This window comes from Cebidichthys violaceus, unplaced genomic scaffold (genome assembly GCF_023349555.1).
Source record: "Cebidichthys violaceus isolate CVI_PGR_0920_01 unplaced genomic scaffold, fCebVio1.0.p SCAF_11, whole genome shotgun sequence".
NCBI lineage: Eukaryota > Metazoa > Chordata > Actinopteri > Perciformes > Stichaeidae > Cebidichthys > Cebidichthys violaceus.
This window is the reverse complement of record NW_027176274.1, coordinates 16,333,395-16,354,318: the sequence shown is the minus strand read 5'-3', so window position 1 is coordinate 16,354,318 and position 20,924 is coordinate 16,333,395. Positions and strand designations below refer to the sequence as shown.

At 38.4% G+C, this 20,924-nt stretch overlaps 2 protein-coding genes across 3 annotated transcripts in view; one reads left to right on the top strand and one right to left on the bottom strand.

Moving 5' to 3' along the window:
• LOC137868386 (carboxy-terminal domain RNA polymerase II polypeptide A small phosphatase 1-like) overlaps positions 1-5,413 on the top strand; it is a 23,629-nt gene extending 18,216 nt beyond the window's left edge. Inside the window, exons 5-7 of the mRNA XM_068705153.1 lie at positions 694-786; positions 3,202-3,387; positions 3,534-5,413. Coding sequence (XP_068561254.1) covers positions 694-786; positions 3,202-3,387; positions 3,534-3,695 — 441 coding nt within the window. The 3' untranslated portion in view covers positions 3,696-5,413. The remainder of the gene's footprint in view (positions 1-693; positions 787-3,201; positions 3,388-3,533) is intronic.
• Positions 5,371-20,924, bottom strand: part of obsl1b (obscurin like cytoskeletal adaptor 1b) — a 35,194-nt gene continuing 19,640 nt past the window's right edge. For both annotated transcript variants that reach the window (XM_068705152.1, XM_068705151.1), the window contains 15 exons: positions 20,622-20,897; positions 20,083-20,358; positions 19,724-19,999; positions 19,323-19,592; positions 18,968-19,234; positions 18,558-18,827; positions 17,726-17,992; positions 16,385-16,651; positions 14,899-15,011; positions 13,705-13,858; positions 11,718-11,879; positions 11,373-11,477; positions 10,820-11,086; positions 9,163-9,432; positions 5,371-6,736 (listed from right to left, as the gene is read on the bottom strand). In XM_068705152.1, the coding sequence (XP_068561253.1) occupies positions 6,726-6,736; positions 9,163-9,432; positions 10,820-11,086; positions 11,373-11,477; positions 11,718-11,879; positions 13,705-13,858; positions 14,899-15,011; positions 16,385-16,651; positions 17,726-17,992; positions 18,558-18,827; positions 18,968-19,234; positions 19,323-19,592; positions 19,724-19,999; positions 20,083-20,358; positions 20,622-20,897 (3,251 nt within the window). In that variant the 3' untranslated portion in view covers positions 5,371-6,725. The remainder of the gene's footprint in view (positions 6,737-9,162; positions 9,433-10,819; positions 11,087-11,372; positions 11,478-11,717; positions 11,880-13,704; positions 13,859-14,898; positions 15,012-16,384; positions 16,652-17,725; positions 17,993-18,557; positions 18,828-18,967; positions 19,235-19,322; positions 19,593-19,723; positions 20,000-20,082; positions 20,359-20,621; positions 20,898-20,924) is intronic.

Here is a 20,924-nt window from a genome sequence, read left to right as displayed (position 1 = left end):
ATTTACGTGGCCTTACGAAATGAGGAAACCCTGGCAGGCTTCTCAGAAATAACTGGCCATCAATCTCGCACTGCAACGCATATTAAGTCCCGCTCATTGGTGCTGGGGAATGGCACTGGCTATTCCCTGCAGGCGTTCAATGTTGTGCTCGGCCTCCCAGAAGACAGAGGAGCTTTGTTTGTCCAAAGGGCCTGGGTCTGTTTCAAGTAATCCAGGATAGGCTTGTTAAAGTGGGGAAAGCCTATTCGGGATGACTTGGTTCAGAAACGAGGCCGCCAGCATCGTAGCAGAAGACGTTGTAGAGAACTGTTGGGGTGATTACATGAGATGTTCTTGGATTAGATATTACAGCTTTATGTTTTGCTGTTTTTCACGTCGTTGTAGCAACATAGAATTATCAGCATACAAAACAAAATAATGTTAAAGATAGCAAAGATTAGTCACTTCTGACCCAATGGAATAAAGTGCCTGTGAGATATGACCAAAAGTATACGTCTGAGGGTCAAGGCGTCACATTTATCAGTGGCAGATGACATCGCAGAGAGACTCTCATTGCGTTTCAACCCCCTCCTGTTTGATAAAACAATGTTTATAAAGAACAAAGACATCTAGAACATACAAGAGTAAAAAAGTAAAGCATGTGGGTAACAGCTGTTGATTTCATACTCCTATGCCTTTCATATCTCCCCCCAGGTGTATGTGTTGAAGAGACCCCACGTTGACGAATTCCTCAAAAGGATGGGAGAATTGTTTGAGTGTGTCTTGTTCACCGCAAGCTTATCCAAGGTGAGAATGTTCTCCGTACTCTGTTCAGCTTACGCTTTCAAATGTGACTCATTATATACAGACTCATTATATAGTGTTATCTTCATTATATACCGACTCATTATATAGTGTTGTCTTCATTATATACAGACTCATTATATAGTGTTGTCTTCTTTATATACAGACTCATTATATAGTGTTGTCTTCATTATATACAGACTCATTATATAGTGTTGTCTTCTTTATATACAGACTCATTATATAGTGTTGTCTTCATTATATACAGACTCATTATATAGTGTTGTCTTCTTTATATACAGACTCATTATATAGTGTTGTCTTCATTATATGCAGACTCATTATATAGTGTTGTCTTCTTTATATACAGACTCATTATATAGTGTCGTCTTCATTATATACCGACTCATTATATAGTGTTGTCTTCTTTATATACAGACTCATTATATAGTGTCGTCTTCATTATATACAGACTCATTATATAGTGTCGTCTTCATTATATACAGACTCATTATATAGTGTTGTCTTCTTTATATACAGACTCATTATATAGTGTTGTCTTCATTATATACAGACTCATTATATAGTGTCGTCTTCTTTATATACAGACTCATTATATAGTGTCGTCTTCTTTATATACAGACTCATTATATAGTGTCGTCTTCATTATATACCGACTCATTATATAGTGTTGTCTTCTTTATATACAGACTCATTATATAGTGTTGTCTTCATTATATGCAGACTCATTATATAGTGTTGTCTTCTTTATATACAGACTCATTATATAGTGTCGTCTTCATTATATACCGACTCATTATATAGTGTTGTCTTCTTTATATACAGACTCATTATATAGTGTCGTCTTCATTATATACAGACTCATTATATAGTGTCGTCTTCATTATATACAGACTCATTATATAGTGTTGTCTTCTTTATATACAGACTCATTATATAGTGTTGTCTTCATTATATACAGACTCATTATATAGTGTCGTCTTCTTTATATACAGACTCATTATATAGTGTCGTCTTCTTTATATACAGACTCATTATATAGTGTCGTCTTCATTATATACCGACTCATTATATAGTGTCGTCTTCATTATATACCGACTCATTATATAGTGTCGTCTTCATTATATACCGACTCATTATATAGTGTCGTCTTCATTATATACCGACTCATTATATAGTGTCGTCTTCATTATATACAGACTCATAATATAGTGTCGTCTTCATTATATACCGACTCATTATATAGTGTCGTCTTCATTATATACAGACTCATTATATAGTGTCGTCTTCATTATATACAGACTCATAATATAGTGTCGTCTTCATTATATACCGACTCATTATATAGTGTCGTCTTCATTATATACAGACTCATTATATAGTGTCGTCTTCATTATATACAGACTCATAATATAGTGTTGTAGAAGTGTCATTTCTGTGCTTGAATTGTAACCTTTCACATGCACCCTCGCTCATGAAGATTTATTTATGATGCCTGTCAGGCGATTGCGCAGACATTTCAACCTCTCACATTTACTTCAAACTGCGTTGGCCTCAACTTAACTTTGTGAAACATTTGGTCGGTCGTGGCTCAGTGACTCCTTCACACTTGATTAATTACGTTGTAGTTGCCATGTCTGTCGACGGCACGTACAGCTGCCACCTTTCATGTTATGAAAACGTCCACGCTTAAATGTTGCAGATAGCACTTCTCTGTACCTGACTTGAAGGTTCTGTGCATTTAGATTTGATGCAGGTGGGTGTAAGCTGTAATGTCGGAGTTTACTAGGCTTACTATAAGACGACAAACAAAGATGGCGACTAGCTAGTGAACAAAGTTGAGCGTTTAGCAGCTAAAAAACCAAATCTTTCCCTCAGGAGTTGGTGGAGACTAATAGCAGATCTACCTGATGAACACGACTTAACGTATTGCTAATGTTGCTGTGTCTGCTTGTGCAAATAGGGAAGTGTTTGCTAGTGTAAAAAGGAGTTGTTTGCTAATATTCGTCTGGTGTAGATGGGGAACTAGTTTTGCTGGTATTAATAGTGAATTGCTAATACAAGTTGCTGGTGTGAATAGGGAACTAGTTGTTAATATGGTCTGCTGGTTTAAATAAGGAACTATTTGCTAATACTCTTGTCTAGTGTGAATATAGGAGACTGTTTACAAATAAAATTTGAAAAATAATTGCCATGTTGGGACTTTTGGAGAAAATCCTACAGCATGCGTTACCATTTTACTTCAGTTGTCCGTGTTTGTTTTATGTGGTTCTTTTCTCCCATTCACAGTCTACATTTTTTACTCACTTTAGTTTAGTATTTCTCATAAGTCATGTAAAGTACAATTCAAATGAACACACCCATACATAATCCCCTGGTTTTCTCCTGCTACTATAGTACGCGGATCCTGTGTCGGACCTGTTGGACAAATGGGGGGCTTTCCAGAGCCGTCTGTTCCGGGAGTCATGCGTCTTCCACAAAGGGAACTACGTTAAAGACTTGAGCCGTTTAGGAAGAGACCTCAACAAGGTCATCATCATTGATAACTCCCCGGCTTCCTACGTCTTCCATCCTGAAAACGCAGTATGTCATTTAAAACAACATAAACATGCATTTATATTGTTGGCTACAATCTACAATATTAATACAACAATTGGATACTATTAAGTACTGTGGGGTATTGAAAAGGTCTTCTAATTCCACCGTATCTTGCTTCTTCAAACCTCCAGGTTCCTGTAGCGTCCTGGTTTGACGACATGTCAGACACCGAGCTCCTCGATCTTATCCCCTTCTTTGAGAGACTAAGCAAAGTGGACGACATCTATGATGTTCTACAGCAGCAGCAGCAGCAGCAGCAGCAGCAGCAGCAGCAGCAGAGGACTTCAAGTTAACAGAGGCAGGACACTAGGTTGAAAACAATCACCAGCAGCTGCCGTCACGGGGCCACGGAGGCCGGTGGGCCGCAGGCTCCACGCTGCTTCCATTTACAAGGACCACACTGCAAAAAAAAAAAAAAAAGCCTCATTTAATCTGGTGTTCCTACATTCTATTGCATAACAAACGGTGAAAAGCAATCTTCCAGCAGGGTTTGGTACTTCAGCATTGAAAGTTATCCAATCCAAATATGTTTTTCTTTCCTTTTTTTTGTAATGCTAGATAAGGACTGAATATCAGATTCAATGACTTCTGTAGATATCTTTTGCAGTGCAGCTAGTGTGTTGTTGTTGTTGTTGTCGTTGTCGTCATGTGACAGCAGTGACCCGTGTAAGTGTGCTGTAAACCTAGGTTGTTGTTCGGTCATTTTCATTTCAGAATAGTATTATATGTGATAATGCTAAAATAATATGTGAAGCTCTCACACAGAATCTAACAAGTTATTGAAGACTGATCCTTAAACTCCATTAACTTACTTTTTTTTGCCTAAAATGGGCAAATGTATGTGTAGTAAAAGACATTAACATAAGAACATTTTGGTTTAATATCTACATGTTTTTGCACATTTCACTAAGGAACAGACAGTTTTGATGTGCACTTCCAGTATGTCTTTGCAAAGCTTCAAACAAATGCAGTTTGTGGTAGGAATTTGGGTCCAAAAAGACACCATACACTTCAGCATTTGCATTTTTAGATTGAAAAGAAACCGGAACAGTAATCGTGGGAGTCCACTGCCATTGACTGTAGTCCTTAATCACTACATTACAGATGACTGATAAGGTTTAATCACTAATGTTCTAATGTGTAATAACCCTTTTAGTATGTTTTCTTACGCCCAGTTCAGTCACAAAACACCCTAATCTTGTTATTCATTAGTTGACCTCATACCATTTCAAAAAAGAAAAGCTGTAAGATCTGGATCTTTTGGACTGTTTTGGATTAGCACTAAGAAAACAGGTCGACTGCGCACTGATTGGACCTTTCACACAGACTCACCACTGCGGAAAGAATGGTGAGATTGATTTTGTACATACAGTCTATCAGGATTTAGGCGGCAGTTTTGATTTGATTTTAATGCTATTTTACCTGACGTTTTTTTTAGTTTATTAGGAGCTTTTAGTTGAATTGGCTACCACAGTGTGCGGCCCATCAATAATGCAGTCTTGTACACGTGTGCAGGAGGAGCCTGTAACCTGCTACATCAACCTAATGAAGTTTGACAATTGATTTGAAAGCACACTTTGATCACTAAACCTTTTATTCGTGCAAGACAATAATGGAGTCATTGTAGTGCCGGATCGAGCTGTAAATACAGCTTCATAGAGGTAACTTGTGCCAGACAATGCTGGAGCCCTGATTTACTTAAACTCAGTCTGGAGTGAGTGTGTTTGTGTATTTGTATGTGTGCATGTGGATTTTAGTGTGATTGCGTCAGTGTGAGTTTAAGATTTTGGAAAAAAAAAGATACTTTGACAATAAGTGAAAATTCATAACCTGTCCTTAATTATGATTTCACTTTTTTTTACTGTATGCAACAAGAATATTAACATTTTGACTCAAGTAAAGAAAATGGCTCAAACAAGTGAGTTTTTAAATTGCTGCTGATTGTAAAAAAATAAAGACAACTAGAGCTGTTTTTACCGTGCGTCAATAAAGCATGTTTTATTGAAACGGGTCATATTTTACGACAGTACTTTTTTTTTTCACATACCTTAACGCTCAGCACAACATGGCAGATGTGGAAACAAGTCAATGAAAAAAATGGAATATGGAACAGATTTCATATGAAAACGACTATCATTCTCCGTTAAGTTCAAACACAACACCCACTCAACGATAAAACTAGCATGCCCTGATTATCAATCAAGGTGATCAAGTAATTTCTTTACCTATTTCTTTCCTAAATTACCTGATTTTTGGCCCAATGTATTTACATTACAAGCCCCTTGCTGCAAGACAGAATTGCCTTTCATTCAAACTTTTCATCAAAACGTAAAAAAAAACTCTATACATTTGACAACTGATGAAAAGATGTGAATTGTTAAATGTAATGAATCGTTGCTTGGATGATCCATTCTAAAATCTAAATTTGATATGGAGACATGGCTGTAGTCGACTGTTATGTGGTCACACTGAAAACAGACAGAAAATCTGAACCACTGTCAGTGGACAGCTGCACAAAACCATGCTCGGATATATGGGGGAATTAAAATGTGTGCAAATCAGATTATACTGCGTAATAACTAGCACATGTAGACTGCAAGTAACTTATGATTAAAGATATGTGTAAAAGCAGCAAACTGGAGTTCTAGAAAGGACCAAAATGGCGTCTGGAGCTAAACTTCTTTTTTTTTTTAAACCGGCAAATATCTTAAATAGGGACATATCATGAAAGACTCACAAAGATGATCATACCGTTAAGAGATTCTGTTTTTGCTCTACATTAGTTTTTGGCCTAAAAAATGGCCCTTTTAAAGCAAATGTCTCTTTACATGTATTGTGGGTTGATTGCACTCAACTTTCGAGACTTTCCGTTCTCGTATCTTTCTAACCATGTACTTGTAGTTCTTTCCGCTTGTGTGTTTAGTTTTCAAATAAGATATTTTTTGGCATAAATACACATTGCGTTTAAACCTCCATAACATGGTTACAGTCAGGCCAGTTACACACAGGACATTATTTACATCCAAACTGCAATTTGCATCACGATAAAGTAACTGTTTGAAATGTACTCACACACTGACTATGACAACCGTTATATATTCTATGAACAGAAATTTCATAAAAGACAATTCTTCAAAGCACGTTAATGAAAGAAAATCCACTCCCTGAATTAACTGCATGAAAATCCATCACAACCCTGTTTAAACCACGTTTATAGACATACTGTTTGTCAATACATAAGCAATGTCAATGTTACAACTTAAAAGCATCAATATGATAAATCCATCCATGTCAATTAGGTGACGACAGATGGGAGACGTCACTCATGGATCACCTGTGAAATTTGAACAGAGAAAAAACAATTAGACTGAGAACCAGAGAGCATCGGTCAAGTTTGACCTGATTCTGTCTTCGTGTAAACCTGTCTTGTGTAACATGTCTATTACGCAGTAGCTAGTTTTTACTAAACATAAAAGCCTGTTGCAAATACAAGTTTTCAATTAAAACTTTTTTTTTTTTTACTCTGGTTCCAAAGCCTTTTGGCATATGACCCTTTAAAACCCGTGTTACTTAGTCATGGACCTGAGCTGGGACTAGTTTGACCAAAGAGTGATTTTTCCTTTTCAGATTGTTTCATTTGAAGGATTATTAAAGGCTTAAAGAGCTAAAAGTATCCAGTATTTGACCAGGAAAAAGAAAAAAATGGAAGAAAACTAAAATAATAATTTTGTGCAACAAAAAGATCCATTTTTCTTTCTTTCTACCCTTAATAATCTTGAGACCACTTCCAAACCCACAGGTTGGGAACCACTGAGACGCTTAATTAAACTTCAAACCTCCAACCTGAGGATTTTTCTTGCCATCCGGAAATGGATTGGATTGGAAATAGAAGACCAAACCAACAAATTATAAACCCCACGATATATGTAAACATCATATGGCCTTATTGCTTACCTCAGGTGAAAGAAGCCATACTACTGTGTACAAATACTCTGTAACATCTTAACCTATAATTATATCGTTGTATTTGTTAATCAAATTCTGTATTATTAATTTAAATCAAAAAGGTGTAATGAAGTACTTAACTGAAAGTATCCCAGTACAGTAGTTACTTTCCTATGACTAATGAATTGTTTGTGACCATATTCATTTCCTCTGACTTCCTCAGCTGAGTGTGACTCGTGGTTGTGCTGCAGTTTAAAGCTCAATGCATTCACAAAAGGTTCACAAACCGCGCCAGACGATTGAACATAATACTCTTTCATTTAAAGCCAACTTAATAAAACTAAAAATAGTTTGCTCTCTTACACATTTAAATGGCTTGAGATGTGTATGCGCTCCATATTGCCTGACCTACATGCCTGAAGATTGAGTAGTATCATAAACACTCAATATTATTTACAGAATTTAGCGCTCTAGGGAGCCAAAACATTTGCTGTATTTATTGCTGCATATGCAGTGCCAAGTCAGGCAACACACACACACACGCCAACCTGACAATTCAGGGTCAGTCTGATGGATTTATGTTCTTTTGATGTTCTTTGTTTCTTTTCTGTGGTGCTGCTAATGCAAATATGTCTTTTAAGTACATATATATTAAATACTTTTTAAGTATTTTAATGAGTAAAAACCATTACAGCATACATGTACTTCTACTTTTTGCATCGAGTCACTACATCCACTACTGTGATGTTTCTTTAGTTATACGAGCAAACTTAAAACTTTGACATTACCTCCATCTAGTGGTTGTTTTTATGAATGACATCACTGAGTTTCAATGTTTCACTAGTTGGTCAGTTAGATTCAGTGTGACACAATGCCGGAAATACTACTCAGATCTGGTACTTAGTAAAAGTACCATAGTGTAGAAATACTTTGTGACACGTAAAAGTCATGTGTTTATTTGTTTTTAAGAAGTACAAGTACAAATGTATTGGAATCAACAAAAAAAAAAGTACTGTGAAAAGTAAAAGTATTCACAATCCAGAATTGCCCATTTCAGAATGAAATTAATTATTATTACTGATGCATTAATGTTGAAGATGGCAGTGGGAATACTTTTTACCACTTTACATACTTTATCTGCTGGGTAGTTTCCTCCCAGGGATCAAGAAAGTTTAATCATCTATAATACATCAAAATGTATTTATTGATTATATTTTGATTCATTGATCTGAATCTGCAAAGTAGCTTTAGTTATCAAATTAATGCAATGGAGTAAAAGACTTTTGAAGAAGTGGCGAAAAAGAGCAAATCAGTGGAGAAGAAGTATAAAGTAGCAGAAAATGCAAATACTCAAGTGAAGTAAATGTACCTCAATATTCAATACATGTAGTAAGTCACTTTCAACCAATGGCGTTATCACAGATGGCAGTAAGGATTCCGCACGCTAATACAGTGGCATGTCCAAGGACACAAACTATGTTATTGGATATTAATATGAAAAAAATGAGGATGCCATGAACTTTATATTGTGTGCTGCATTGTGATGCATTATAATCTGTCATATGAAAAAGATTATTCAGAAGTATTTGTGTATGATTTGAAATCTTGTTGCACAGATGCATCCACACAGTGTGATAACATGGCACTGTTCATCCATGAAAGAGTCATACTTAAACTACAGTCTTTTATGAGTCTCTCATACATAAATCCATACCTTTTGACTTTTACTGGCAATGTAAATTCAGTTGAAATGTAAATGCCTTTCAAAATGAATGTGGTGTAAACTGCCCTCGAACAGCTACTTCTTTCACTTACTCCGTACCCGAAGCTGGGCTCTGCTTTTCGCTTTCCCAGAGGTGAACTCCACCTCTCCGCTCATGTCCGGGGAGGTTTGTCTGAGGGTCAGCCTGTGCACCGTGCCCATCTTCTCCAGCAGTACCCGAGAGCTCGGCTGTAAGGGATCCCCGTTCAGACTCCACACGGGAGCTTTGAGGACCGGCACCGAGACCTCGCATTCAAAGCAGGCTTCGTCGGGGGCCACGACCTCCACGTCCCTCAGCTCGCTGACCATCACCAGTGACTGGGCTGAGTGAGTGCACAAGAGAGGGGGGAAAGTAGTCAACGAACAACACATATTCATTATAGCAGAGTTAGTATTTGATCCTGGTGAGTCTGTCAGTCAGTCTTTGTCCTATTACTGAGAAGCTTTTCTCTTCATTTATTGTACAAAGTGATAAGTTGAGTTGTAGGTCTTTCCCCGTAACCCCTGAACCAGAGTCTGTTTTTGCTTTCTTCCTTTATTTCTGAGCTCATGGTTTAGTCATTAATATATGTCTCAGCTGTGCATATACTGGCATTTTTCACAGCAGTCATTTAGACTGGCTATATTAGCTAAAAGCACAGGTGTTACTAATGACATTAATGATGTCTCTGCTCTATTCAAGTGTGTCAGTAAGTCACGACAGTGTGACCAGCATGCACAACACCAAAGCAGCCTTATATCTATTAGTCACATGTCAAAATGCCCACGCTAAAAAAAAAAAAGGCCTGTTGTTATTTTTGTCTATAGTCAGCTTTGATTGCTCAGAAATGTCGTCACGCTTTTTGACTAAAATGAATGACTGTGACTCAGTTTGCGCCGACTGTAACTGATGTTAATTCAAGTTGAACACAACAGCCTTAAGGGTTCTTTGATTACTAAAAAAAAAAAAAAAAGCTACGGCAAATGGACACTTTAAATTAGGCAAGAGGTAAAAAATAAAGAGGAAAACGGCCATGTGAAAAAAATGGGGGTAAATACAGTGTCTCATTACAATTGGAGCAAAATTCATGTGTTAGCTTTGCTTTGGCAGTAGATGGAGCTCTAACGGTTATGTGTGAGATGTGACACTCCCATGCACTTTGAAACACTCTTTGAGGGTGTTGTGCAGATGATGTTCCATTGCTGTGGGGCTATGATAATTTAAATCTTGGCATTTTTCAGTACTACAAATACTTAGTGTAGGATTATTAACACCACACCCATACCAATAACAACAGCAGTTGTACAGTATCAACACATTCGATCCCGCTAGCAAATAGCCTCGTAAAGCTGCATTTCTTACGGGTTTTGAAAGTAAGATTACATATTTTCTGCTCTGGATTGTGTTGTATCACACAGATTATATTGTACAATGAATTTGCAATTCAAAAAACAAACATTTTTACATTACATTACATTACAGTCATTTAGCAGACGCTTTTATTACACTAAGTGCATTCAACATAGGTAATCAAAAGAACTACTAGTCACCAGAAGTCATAAGTACATCTCCTTTTCCAAACAAGCATCTAAGAGCATGAAGCAGAGCATAACTCAGAGCCAAAGTACAGTGCAAAGTACATTTGAAAAGGTTTGGCTGCAAAAAAAGGTTTGGCTGCAAAAATCCTGCAAAATCCTGCTGTGCTTGAAATTGATCATAAGTTCCCTTACCCTCCACTGTCAGTTTGGCGGAGCAAGAGTACTCCCCGACCTGCACGCTGTACGTGCCCTCGTCGTCTAGCACCACCTGCTGGAGGATCAGTTTGCGATAGCAGCCTTCGCTGCAGATCTCAAAGCGTTCGGAGGGCAGGATGACGTTGCTGCCTTTGTACCAGCGGATGCTGCATCTGGGGTTGGACACGGTGCAGTCGAGGAGCACGCGGCTCTTCTCCAGAGCGGTCGTGTCCTGCAGGGGTTTCACGATATTCACAGGAAGCTCTGAAACGGACAAAGTGCAGTTAAGATTCCCCAAATAAACTCTGACTCTATAGAAGACTAATATCATATTTCCACACAACAATAGAAGGTCAAATCAACACACACAAACTCATAGCTCATAGGTGCTTCTTGGAGTTGGGTCTCCAAACATTTGTGCTCTACAAGTCAACCCCAATGAATTGATAAATATTTAATAGAAGTAACTTTATGCACAGTTTTATTCATTTTCATAAAAAGTATACATACTTTTTTTTGGAGCACTTAGAAACATATACAATCATTATACCTTCCACCTCCAGGTAAGCGACAGATTCAATATGTCTGGAGACAAACTTGATCTCTCCAGAGTCCTCTGCTTTCACATTGCACATGAGAAGAAAATGTTTGGTTCCTAAAATAAGAATAAAATTCAGTCAGGATAAATAATAAGCGAAATGATAGCCGGCTCAATTGTATTGGCCCCAAAACAAATATGCTGTTGTGACGTTGTTTACAGATTTACAAATGTCCCCTTTTTAGGTGTTCTAGTACATTTTCTTATTGAGTATCTCTTTTACAGTCGATAAGCACAACATCATCAGCAGAGTTGTGCAGGAATTATGAATTGTGCGTTCGTGATTTTGAAGCCGACCTTCCTGCCGGATCTTGATGGTGCTGGTGGGTTGTATCCTCTCCCCGTTTTTGTACCATTCTCCTGGCATGTCCTCCACGGAGAGCTCACAAACAAACACCGCGTTCTGGTCTTCCTGGATGTCCAGGTCCTTCGGGCCCTGCAGGATCAGCAGCTCACGCTCTGATAGAATAAACGAGAATAACGATGAGAATAAACACAAAGGGGTATTTAGGACTGAAATGGGCACCTCTTAACAATATCAAAGTTTAAAAAAAAAACAAGCAAAGAGAAACATATGACATCCACAATAATCACTAAGCTTATTTTTCCTAAGAAGACGAAGCAGGAAGGAACAATACCAATACAACTGGTACGTTCATTAATAGTAATACGAGAAGAGAAAAACATTTTACATGAGTTTGTGCTGAGAAAATGATCTAATTATATTATATATCCTTACAATGAATTTCTACTCAAACAGTACTTTGTGATTTATGTGTTTTGTGCTCGTGATATTGGATTCATGTACATTATTCTACTGGCTGCCAACTGTCCACCTGAGTGCAGTTTTGCTATATAAGCTTTGAGCAATTACACATTTGTCCAGCAGCATGACTGTAAAACCTAGCACACCCACACAGGTGGTTTTAATTACTTTGGCTAATTAGACCTCTGCTGAGGTTCTAGGTGGAGCTTTGCTGAGGTCACCGACCTCCATGTACCAATACGAATGATAAAAGCATTATTTGTCCCGCCCTAACAAGTTCAGTAGAGTCTTCAGGAGAGAGAGAGAGAGAGGGAGAGATGTCAATCAAATTTAGTATGTACACGCCCACATAATCCTGAGAAAAAGTCTAATCAGCCATAGCTGAAATCACCTGTGTGAGTGACCCAAGCCTGAAATGAATGTGCGCCATATTTTACACTTCTCAAGATAGCAGCCTACCTAATTATGGGGGTTATCACCTTATTTATTTGAACTTTACAGATGAATGTGTAAAAATAAAAAGTTAACCGTTGGCCAAATGGATATAACAGTTGTCCAGGGGAAATAATTAAGTCTCTAACATTAAGAGAAGTTCTAGCAGCTAACAAAGAAGTGGCTATCAGCGGCTAACCTCAACACAGATGACAGGACTTATGTGGCCTTGTGAGTTCATGGTAACTGTTTAGTGTCTTCTCTCTTTTTACATTGTTTTGGTAGTATTGCAGTGCAGTTTGCTCCAAATTATTCAACCTGGCATAACCAAACTAACTCCACTGGAAGTGTTGACATTCTGTGAATTTATCTAGCTACTGTGAATTGTCTGAAAGCATTGTTCCTTAATATTATATTTGATCATTTGTACTCTTTCATAGTACTTTTTCACAGCAGATATTTTAAAGCCTCAAAGTGTAGTGTCATGCAGGATACAAGCAATGCTAAAATGAATACATTCATTATTTCTTTTAATAATTACGTTGATTTTACTGTTATGGAATGTCAAAATGTCTGCCTGTCTCTGTTCTTCATTTCCCTGTTTTATGAGAAGTTTTTTGTTTTAGTGTTATTTTGCCGTAAATGTATATCTGCGTAGATTTGGCTTAGTGCTAAGTCTAATTTCAAATTTCTGAGTCACCACCAACTGCATCGCTGATTAGCTAGATTAGCTCATGCATGCTATAAGTTAAAAGGTTTGTGAGGGAATGACGAAAGCAATTGTGTCAGCAACCCACATTACTGACAGTGGTGTAAAATAAATTAAACATACAGTAGTTTGCTCGGCTAATACCTCTATGCCTGCTAGTTTCACGAGTAATGTGTCTGACAACATTGCTCATAACATTGCTACAGTGTGTGTCAAGTCTGGTGGTTTGTCGTAGGCCTTCATTGTTTTAGTACTTTACCACTTTGTACATTTTTTTTTATGTAGTTCTGTTGACAAATAGTACACATCTTCTGCCAACCACTGTGAACCTAAAGGTCCTTGTTTGTAGTTTATAGTGTTTGGACAGCAGACTTTACCGTAGACTTCCACAGTGCAGCTTGTAGTAACATCTCCAGCATCGCAGGTGTAAATGCCAGAATCATTGACATTACATTTCAGGATCTGAAGAAACCGTTTCCTTCCCATTGCATAAATGCGCAAGTCCTTGCCTGGCTTCACCTGAACCCCATTCTGAAAAAAACAAAAACAACTCTGATTTAATTATTAATCATCATCAAACCACCGTATGTGATGCATTCTTATTGAATGAAATATAAAAAAAAAATTATAAATTGAATTGTTCTATATATCGATGAACACAAAGTTAAACAAATTCTATTTCAAAATTTGGAACAAAAATTGAAAACACTTATTTATTTTTCAAGATTTTGGCTGTTTAGAGAGTTTCTTTAGCTTTTGATATTTAAAGTGTCCATCAAGATTATTAAGCGCTTAGTGTAAATTAGTACACTAGTTGAAAAAACTTGTAAACCTCAGGCTTGGTGTTTTCTTAAGGCTGTGTCAGCCTTGTACCATTGGTTGCTTTTATTTTGAAAGAGTAATGCTGGTTGAAAACTATGCATGGTAAAGTGGCAAGTAGTTGTCGTTTTTGCTTAATTGGAAAGTGAGTGTGAGTGTATATATGTGTGTGTGTGTGTGTGTGTGTGTATGTGTGCGTGTGTGTGTGTGTGTGTGTGTGTGTGTGTGTGTGTGTGTGTGTGTGTGTGTCTGCGTGTAAGCTAGCAAGGATGCGTTTGCTCAATGTACTGTCATTTCAGTCACATTAACAAGCAAAACTAGCATTACTTGACTTTGTTAAGCTTATCTGAAGTCTGAAGAAGTGCTCTCCTATATTGCGGTAACCACAGTATGGCATATATGCTTGAATTGGAATAGTTGAAGTTGTAGTTTGAGTGATTTAGGTATGCATTGTGTTGACTGCAGTTTAAAAAGGGACTAATTATCAGATCAGAAAAGATATTAATATGTTCTTTTCTTTGTTGCTCTTACCGCATGTTTTTGGAGCTACAGTATTGCCAATAAAGCTTTTGTGAAGCATCAGAAGACCATCATTCAGCTGGGTATGATAAGCTTTGGATATGCATTTTATTTTTTTTACTTTCATATTTTAAAGTCATAACATGTCTAACTTTATCATTGATTGATTTGGCTTTGGAGTTTTGTAAAAAATCCTAAATGTTTTTGGTAATAGACAAAAATCCAACACTTGCCTTCATCCATTTCACATCAACGTTGTGTCTTGACAGCTCACACTCAAGAGAGATTACTGCCCCTTCAGGGAATTTCTGGTCCTCAAGTTTTCTGAAAATGGTCAATGGGGGCTCTGGTGGAGAAAAGGCAAGCAAAAATATTAAAAAATTTCTCCACAAAGAATTCACAAGGTATAGGGCCTATGCGTTGCTGCTCAAAATCAAATAAACTATACGGTTCAGTTATGTGGACTAATTTACCTCAATGACACTTTCATCCAATTGTCATCACTAGCTTTTCAACCCCGAGCTCAAAGGCATGATGCATACTTAGTGACTTGGCATGTAGCGGATTATTTTACAGCATGAGGTTAAACTAGCACCTGACAGACGAGAGTGAACAGAGATACCGCTTTTCATTTGGTCACGCTAGGCTACTTGCATGCTACTTTGTAACGTGAGCAGGGATGAAGCCAACAAAAGTAGAGCCGTCGCTCTGTTCTGTTATCATGCCTCAACTGGTTGGCATCTGGTCTACTTTTTTTTTAAATTTTACATATTGTTTTGGTGGTACTGCAGTGTAGTTCACATGGATTGCGACATTGAAAAGTTACAAATTATACCTTGTATGAAGGTAGATTTGTGTCTTTATTACGCAAACAAAAAAATATGTTTTGAAAGCAAATTTCTCGCAGTGCAATCAAAAATCAAGTTTGTAAGTGAAAATATATAAACTGAGAATAAATTATTTGTTAGTTTTGCTTATAAAACTATAATTTTTGGTTGCAAAACAAAAACCTTTGCTTTCAAAACGAAAAGCTACGGTTTCAAAACCAAAAGCTACGGTTTCAAAACCAAAACCAAAACGTAAAGCTACGAGTTGAGTTTGGACGTAGTGGGCGGGGCATACGCTGCTGAATGAGCCAGGAGTTTCTATTGGTGGGTTCGACTTACGTTACATGGACGCAGAAAGTGAAGCTTCATGTCAACAACACCTCATGTTGTTCTTTAAAAAAAGAGACTCTACGACACTAACAACATGAAAACAAAGTGAAGTGCTACCAGAGCAATATAATGTCAACTTACCTTCATGCCGCTCATCACAGTAACCTCTACAGTGGAAGTAGATGCCGGGATCCAAGTCAAACCCACCAATAGAAACTCCAGGCTCATTCAGCAGCGTATGCCCCGCCCACTACGTCCAAACTCAACTCGTAGCTTTACGTTTTGGTTTTGGTTTTGAAACCGTAGCTTTTGGTTTTGAAACCGTAGCTTTTCGTTTTGAAAGCAAAGGTTTTGTTTGCGTAATAAAGACACAAATCTACCTTCATACTTGTAGTATAACACTACCACCTTGTAATGAGTACATTACCTCAAAATGACATGTACTTGTTAGTTACTCATTTGAATTAAACACATAAATGAATGCAGATATATTGCTATTACTGTGAAACCAAACATTGGTCTCTGCTTACTGAAACATTGACAAAATATCTAAATTACCTACCCTTCACAACGAGCCTTGCAGATGTCTTCAAATTCTCCACACAGAACGTAAAGGAGCCAGTGTCTTCTACTGATAGGTTAGAGACGGTGAGGCTGTGGACTTGTCCCTTGGCGCTCATACGGAAGTGATTTGTTGGCTTAAGCTTGATTGCGTTTCTCATCCAGGTGCCTGGGACATTGGGATGGGAGAGCTCCACCTCAAAAGATGCCGTTTCTCGCTCTGTGGTTTTAATGTCAGTCAGCCCTCTTTTGATTGTGATTTTCCGAGCTGTAAAAAAAATAATAGAGTTGTGTGAAAGGCATCACAGTACTCTGCAGGTACATTTATCGATCTCTGTTGGTACATTTCGGTATAATGAAAATTGGTTACAACAGAGGGTGTGTTTGAAAGATTGGCCTTACTAACAAGCTTGTTCATTTCACTTTAACACTGAGCAGACACAAAGTCCATTTTCTGTTACTGAATAGGCTCGGAGTCTGTGCTGTACACATCAGTCTGCAGTTAAACAATACAAGTGGGCACACAATGACAAGCCAATAGTTTAGTCATTTGAGTATGGGGCTTTACACAAAAGCCAGCTTTGAAACTGCCAACATTTTTCACTTATTCTAACAGTCAAGCATTCCCTGTGGAAAAAAGGAGTGTTTATTTTGGAGACCTGATGACAGCAACCTAGTTTTGAAGGCCAGGGTGTAAATTTAGATGCAATGAGAGGAGATCCAAATTCATAGGAGGTGCCAACAGCAGCCTGAAGTCCTGACTTTCCCCTTCCCACCCACGCTAGTGTTGAAAGAACAGCCTTTAATTCACCCACTGGCCTGTGGTTCATGGGGCTAAGAAATATAAGAAGCATGTACAAAGAAAAACAAGCATAAGTATGTCTTAACCACTACAAGATGCCGGTTTTATGGTGTGTAAGACTCGCTACTATGAATACATTTAAGTAGTGCTGGTTCATAGGAAAATTTGACTTTGTTTGCTAAACATAATTCTAGTTGTTGGAACGGCGGTATCTTAACATGTTGTTTATCAAGCACTTCCCTTAAAACTGCGATCTGATTTCCCTTTGACCTCGGTTGGTAGATCATGGGGGCTTGATCGATCCTGTCAATACACATGCCCGGGTCTGAAAGTCAGCCTGGGCTTTAGGGCCATCACCTGTTGGCTGCCATCATGCTCCTGTACAAGTGCCACCCTGGTCCCCAGTCACTCAAATTACTCTTACTCAGTTAACTTTGCCTTCACAAGAAGTAGCGATGGAGGGTGTGCAGAAGATGGAGTCGTCGGCAACAGCGGTAAACAAACAACAACAGGGCATAGTGACAACACATGCACACTCACGTTCCACTGTGAGCTGGGCTTGCGTGCGATCATGGAGGGTCTCACAGCTGTAGGTGCCCCGGTCAGACATGGCCAGTTTGTGAATGGTGAGACTGTGTTTTCGACCATTGTGTTTCAGGGTATTCTTGGCCCCAGGGTGGATCAGCACCCCCTGCCTCATCCACTGCACCTCCCCCGAATCCAGACTCACCTCCACCTCTAGAGTTGCCTCACTGTACTCTTCAGCCTCAACTGGTGTCATTTTCTTGGTGAAAAACACCTGTTGTTCTGAAAATTAAATTAAGGAATTACAAGATGGCAGCATCTGTCATGTCAGCGATTTTGGTACTTTTATATTATAACAGTGTGTGTATAAATTCTTTGTTAATTCTACACAACAATACTTTGAAGCCACTCCCAGACGAAGCAAAAATACAATATAGACCAAAGAAAATCTGCAGAGTAATATTGCAAGTTTAAGCACATAGTGCAAGCAAAAAGCTTGAAGGAGCCAGAGGAATTATAACAGGAGAAGCTGCTAAAAGCTAGCCTTCAAAGGCACCTCTTTAAAAGTTTAATCTTGTCTCAAAGGGTCACTAGGTGGTTACTTATCGTACACAGTAACAGCCATTAAAAGTATGTATGTTTACATCACTCCAGTGCTGCTGAAAACTGTTCATAGTTAAAAATATGGTAATAAGTACCAGAAATATACAAGATTATTGAACTGTAAATCGTTATTAAATGTTGTCACTTCTGTGTTTCATTAAGACCAATATATATATATATATATGTGTGTGTGTGTGTGTGTTGTACTATAATCATAGTGTGACTAGATCGGACAACTACTCACCTTGAATCTGGAGTTCTGCCTCTGATACCGAACCCTCTGCATCAGCTGTCACTGTGCCGCTATCTGAAACCATGCAGTTGTGGATACAGAGCATGTGGCATAGTCCGTTACTTGAAATGACCGTGCGCTTAGTCAGAGCCACTTGCTTGCCATTTAAGCGCCACACCAACCGGGTGTCCTCTGGTGAAACCACACACTTGAACACCGCATCTTCTCCTTCACAGACGGTGATGTTACGAAGGTCCGCTATGAACTCAACAACACGGAGAGCTGAAGGCAAAGCATTTATCTGAATTAGACTCATTGTGATCGAAACATTGAGATGATACATGGAGTGATTTAACCTTTCATTAATAAGACATCATTTTTTTTCTCTGACCTGCCTTTATGTGTGATTTGAGTTTACTTACTTTCTACAGTGACAGAAGCTGAAGTCCTGTCATCTGTGGATTCACAGGCGTATTCTCCAGCATCTTCTTCCACTAGTTGGTGGATGGTAAAGCTTCGTTCTCGGCCTTGTGCCCTTATTGTGTGCCGACGGCTTGGAGAGATCTCTTGCCCATCTTTTAGCCACTGGACATCTCCTTTGGGCTTGTTGATCTCGCATCGTAATATAAGGCTACTGCCATTCAGAGACACGGTGTTCTCCAGTGGTTTGATAAATTTCACCTTCATTTCTGATGAGTAGAATGACGAAATATAATGTCAGAGATGCTAGCTTTGTGGAAATTGCTGACACATTTAGTTTGATTGCCACATTCTTACCTTTGACTAAAAGACTGAAATGCATCTCGTCTGTCTTTACGTCACAGACATATTCTCCAGAATCTGACAGCTGCAGAGGATTAATGGTGAGCTTGTGGGTATTACCCTCACTGGAGATGTGAATGTTGTCCCCGTTCAATAGTTGGCCATCTTTCAGCCAACGAATGTTCGCTCTTTCTCGGCTCACAATGGCACGCATTGTAACACTCTCATTTTCATAGGCTGAGAGGTTATTACTAGTTTTTTTATTTTCAAACTTGACCGTAGGCTCTGAGAGGGAGATTTACAAAGAAGTTACTTGTTAATTCTGTGTTCAAATATGGAGCAATAAGTTAATCAAACAGAAACTACAGAAATTTAATCTAAAAAAATGTTTTCAAAGTAATTTAATTAAATCTTACCTTGGACCTCAACAATTGTTGTCAATTTATCATCGATGGCATCACAAATGTATTTTCCGGAGTCTGAGGGCCGAAGTCCAGAGAGAACAAGCTTCCTCACAACGTCATAGCTGTCAATCTTTATACGGGTGTCTGTTTGCAAGATCTCGCCATTCCATAACCACTGAACGGTGGCGTTCGGCCGAGACACCTCACACTCCAAAATAAGGTCATCTCCTGCCACCAGGATGTGATGCTCCGGGTGGCCTGAGTTTCCAATGATCTGTACTTGAGGCTCTGAACATAAAATACAGCGCATTATTTTCCTTCTGAGTGAAGGAAAGACGGCTAACATTTACATAGCCTGATAATATGAATACCTTTGACGGTGATGTAGAAGACCATCTTATCATGCACAGCATCACAGGTGTACTCTCCTGAATCCTCTAGTCCAGCATTTAGGACAACCAGTGATCTGAAAACGCCTTGCTCTTCGCTACAGTATCGCTCAGTGTCATCAATTAGCTGATTATCTTTGTACCAACTGACTGAGGCATTGGATCTTGACAGTTCACACACTAGAATAATGTCATCTGATACTAAGAATTGCTTTTCTGTTTTTGCGTCTGTTTTTCCAAGAATCTTCACAGGCAGCTCTAAAAATGAACAAGAAAGAACATCTTTTTATTGGATCAGAAAATCCTTTCTATGCATTTTCGGCAAAAAAAATTATCTTTTGTTTAATCCATAGTACAAAGCACTGATATTTTTTAAAACTTGTGCCCAGTAGTTATTCTCTAAATATTTGGAAGTTAATGATCTGGTTTAAAGTCTGGATCTTGAGTGCACCACATACAGAACTTGTTAAGAGTGAGTGTCATCTTTCCGGAGTTATATCTTTTTAAGTCCAACAACCTACCTTGTACTTTTACATGGAAATCCATCACATCGTCCTTTGCATCGCAGACATATTTTCCAGCATCTTCCATTGTTAGTGAGTGAACAGTTAATTGACGCATGACACCATCCTCAAGGATGGTGATATTTCTGGAGTCTTCTACTTCCTCCCCGTTCTTCTTCCAGGTGACTTCTGCATTTGATCTTGAAACCTCACAGTCTAGAACAAGAGTGTCTCCAGCCACTTTGTCTACTCTACCTGCCGTCTTCCTTAGACGTACAAAACGAACAGGAGGCTCTGTGCATTTAGAAAATGTTGTGTTAG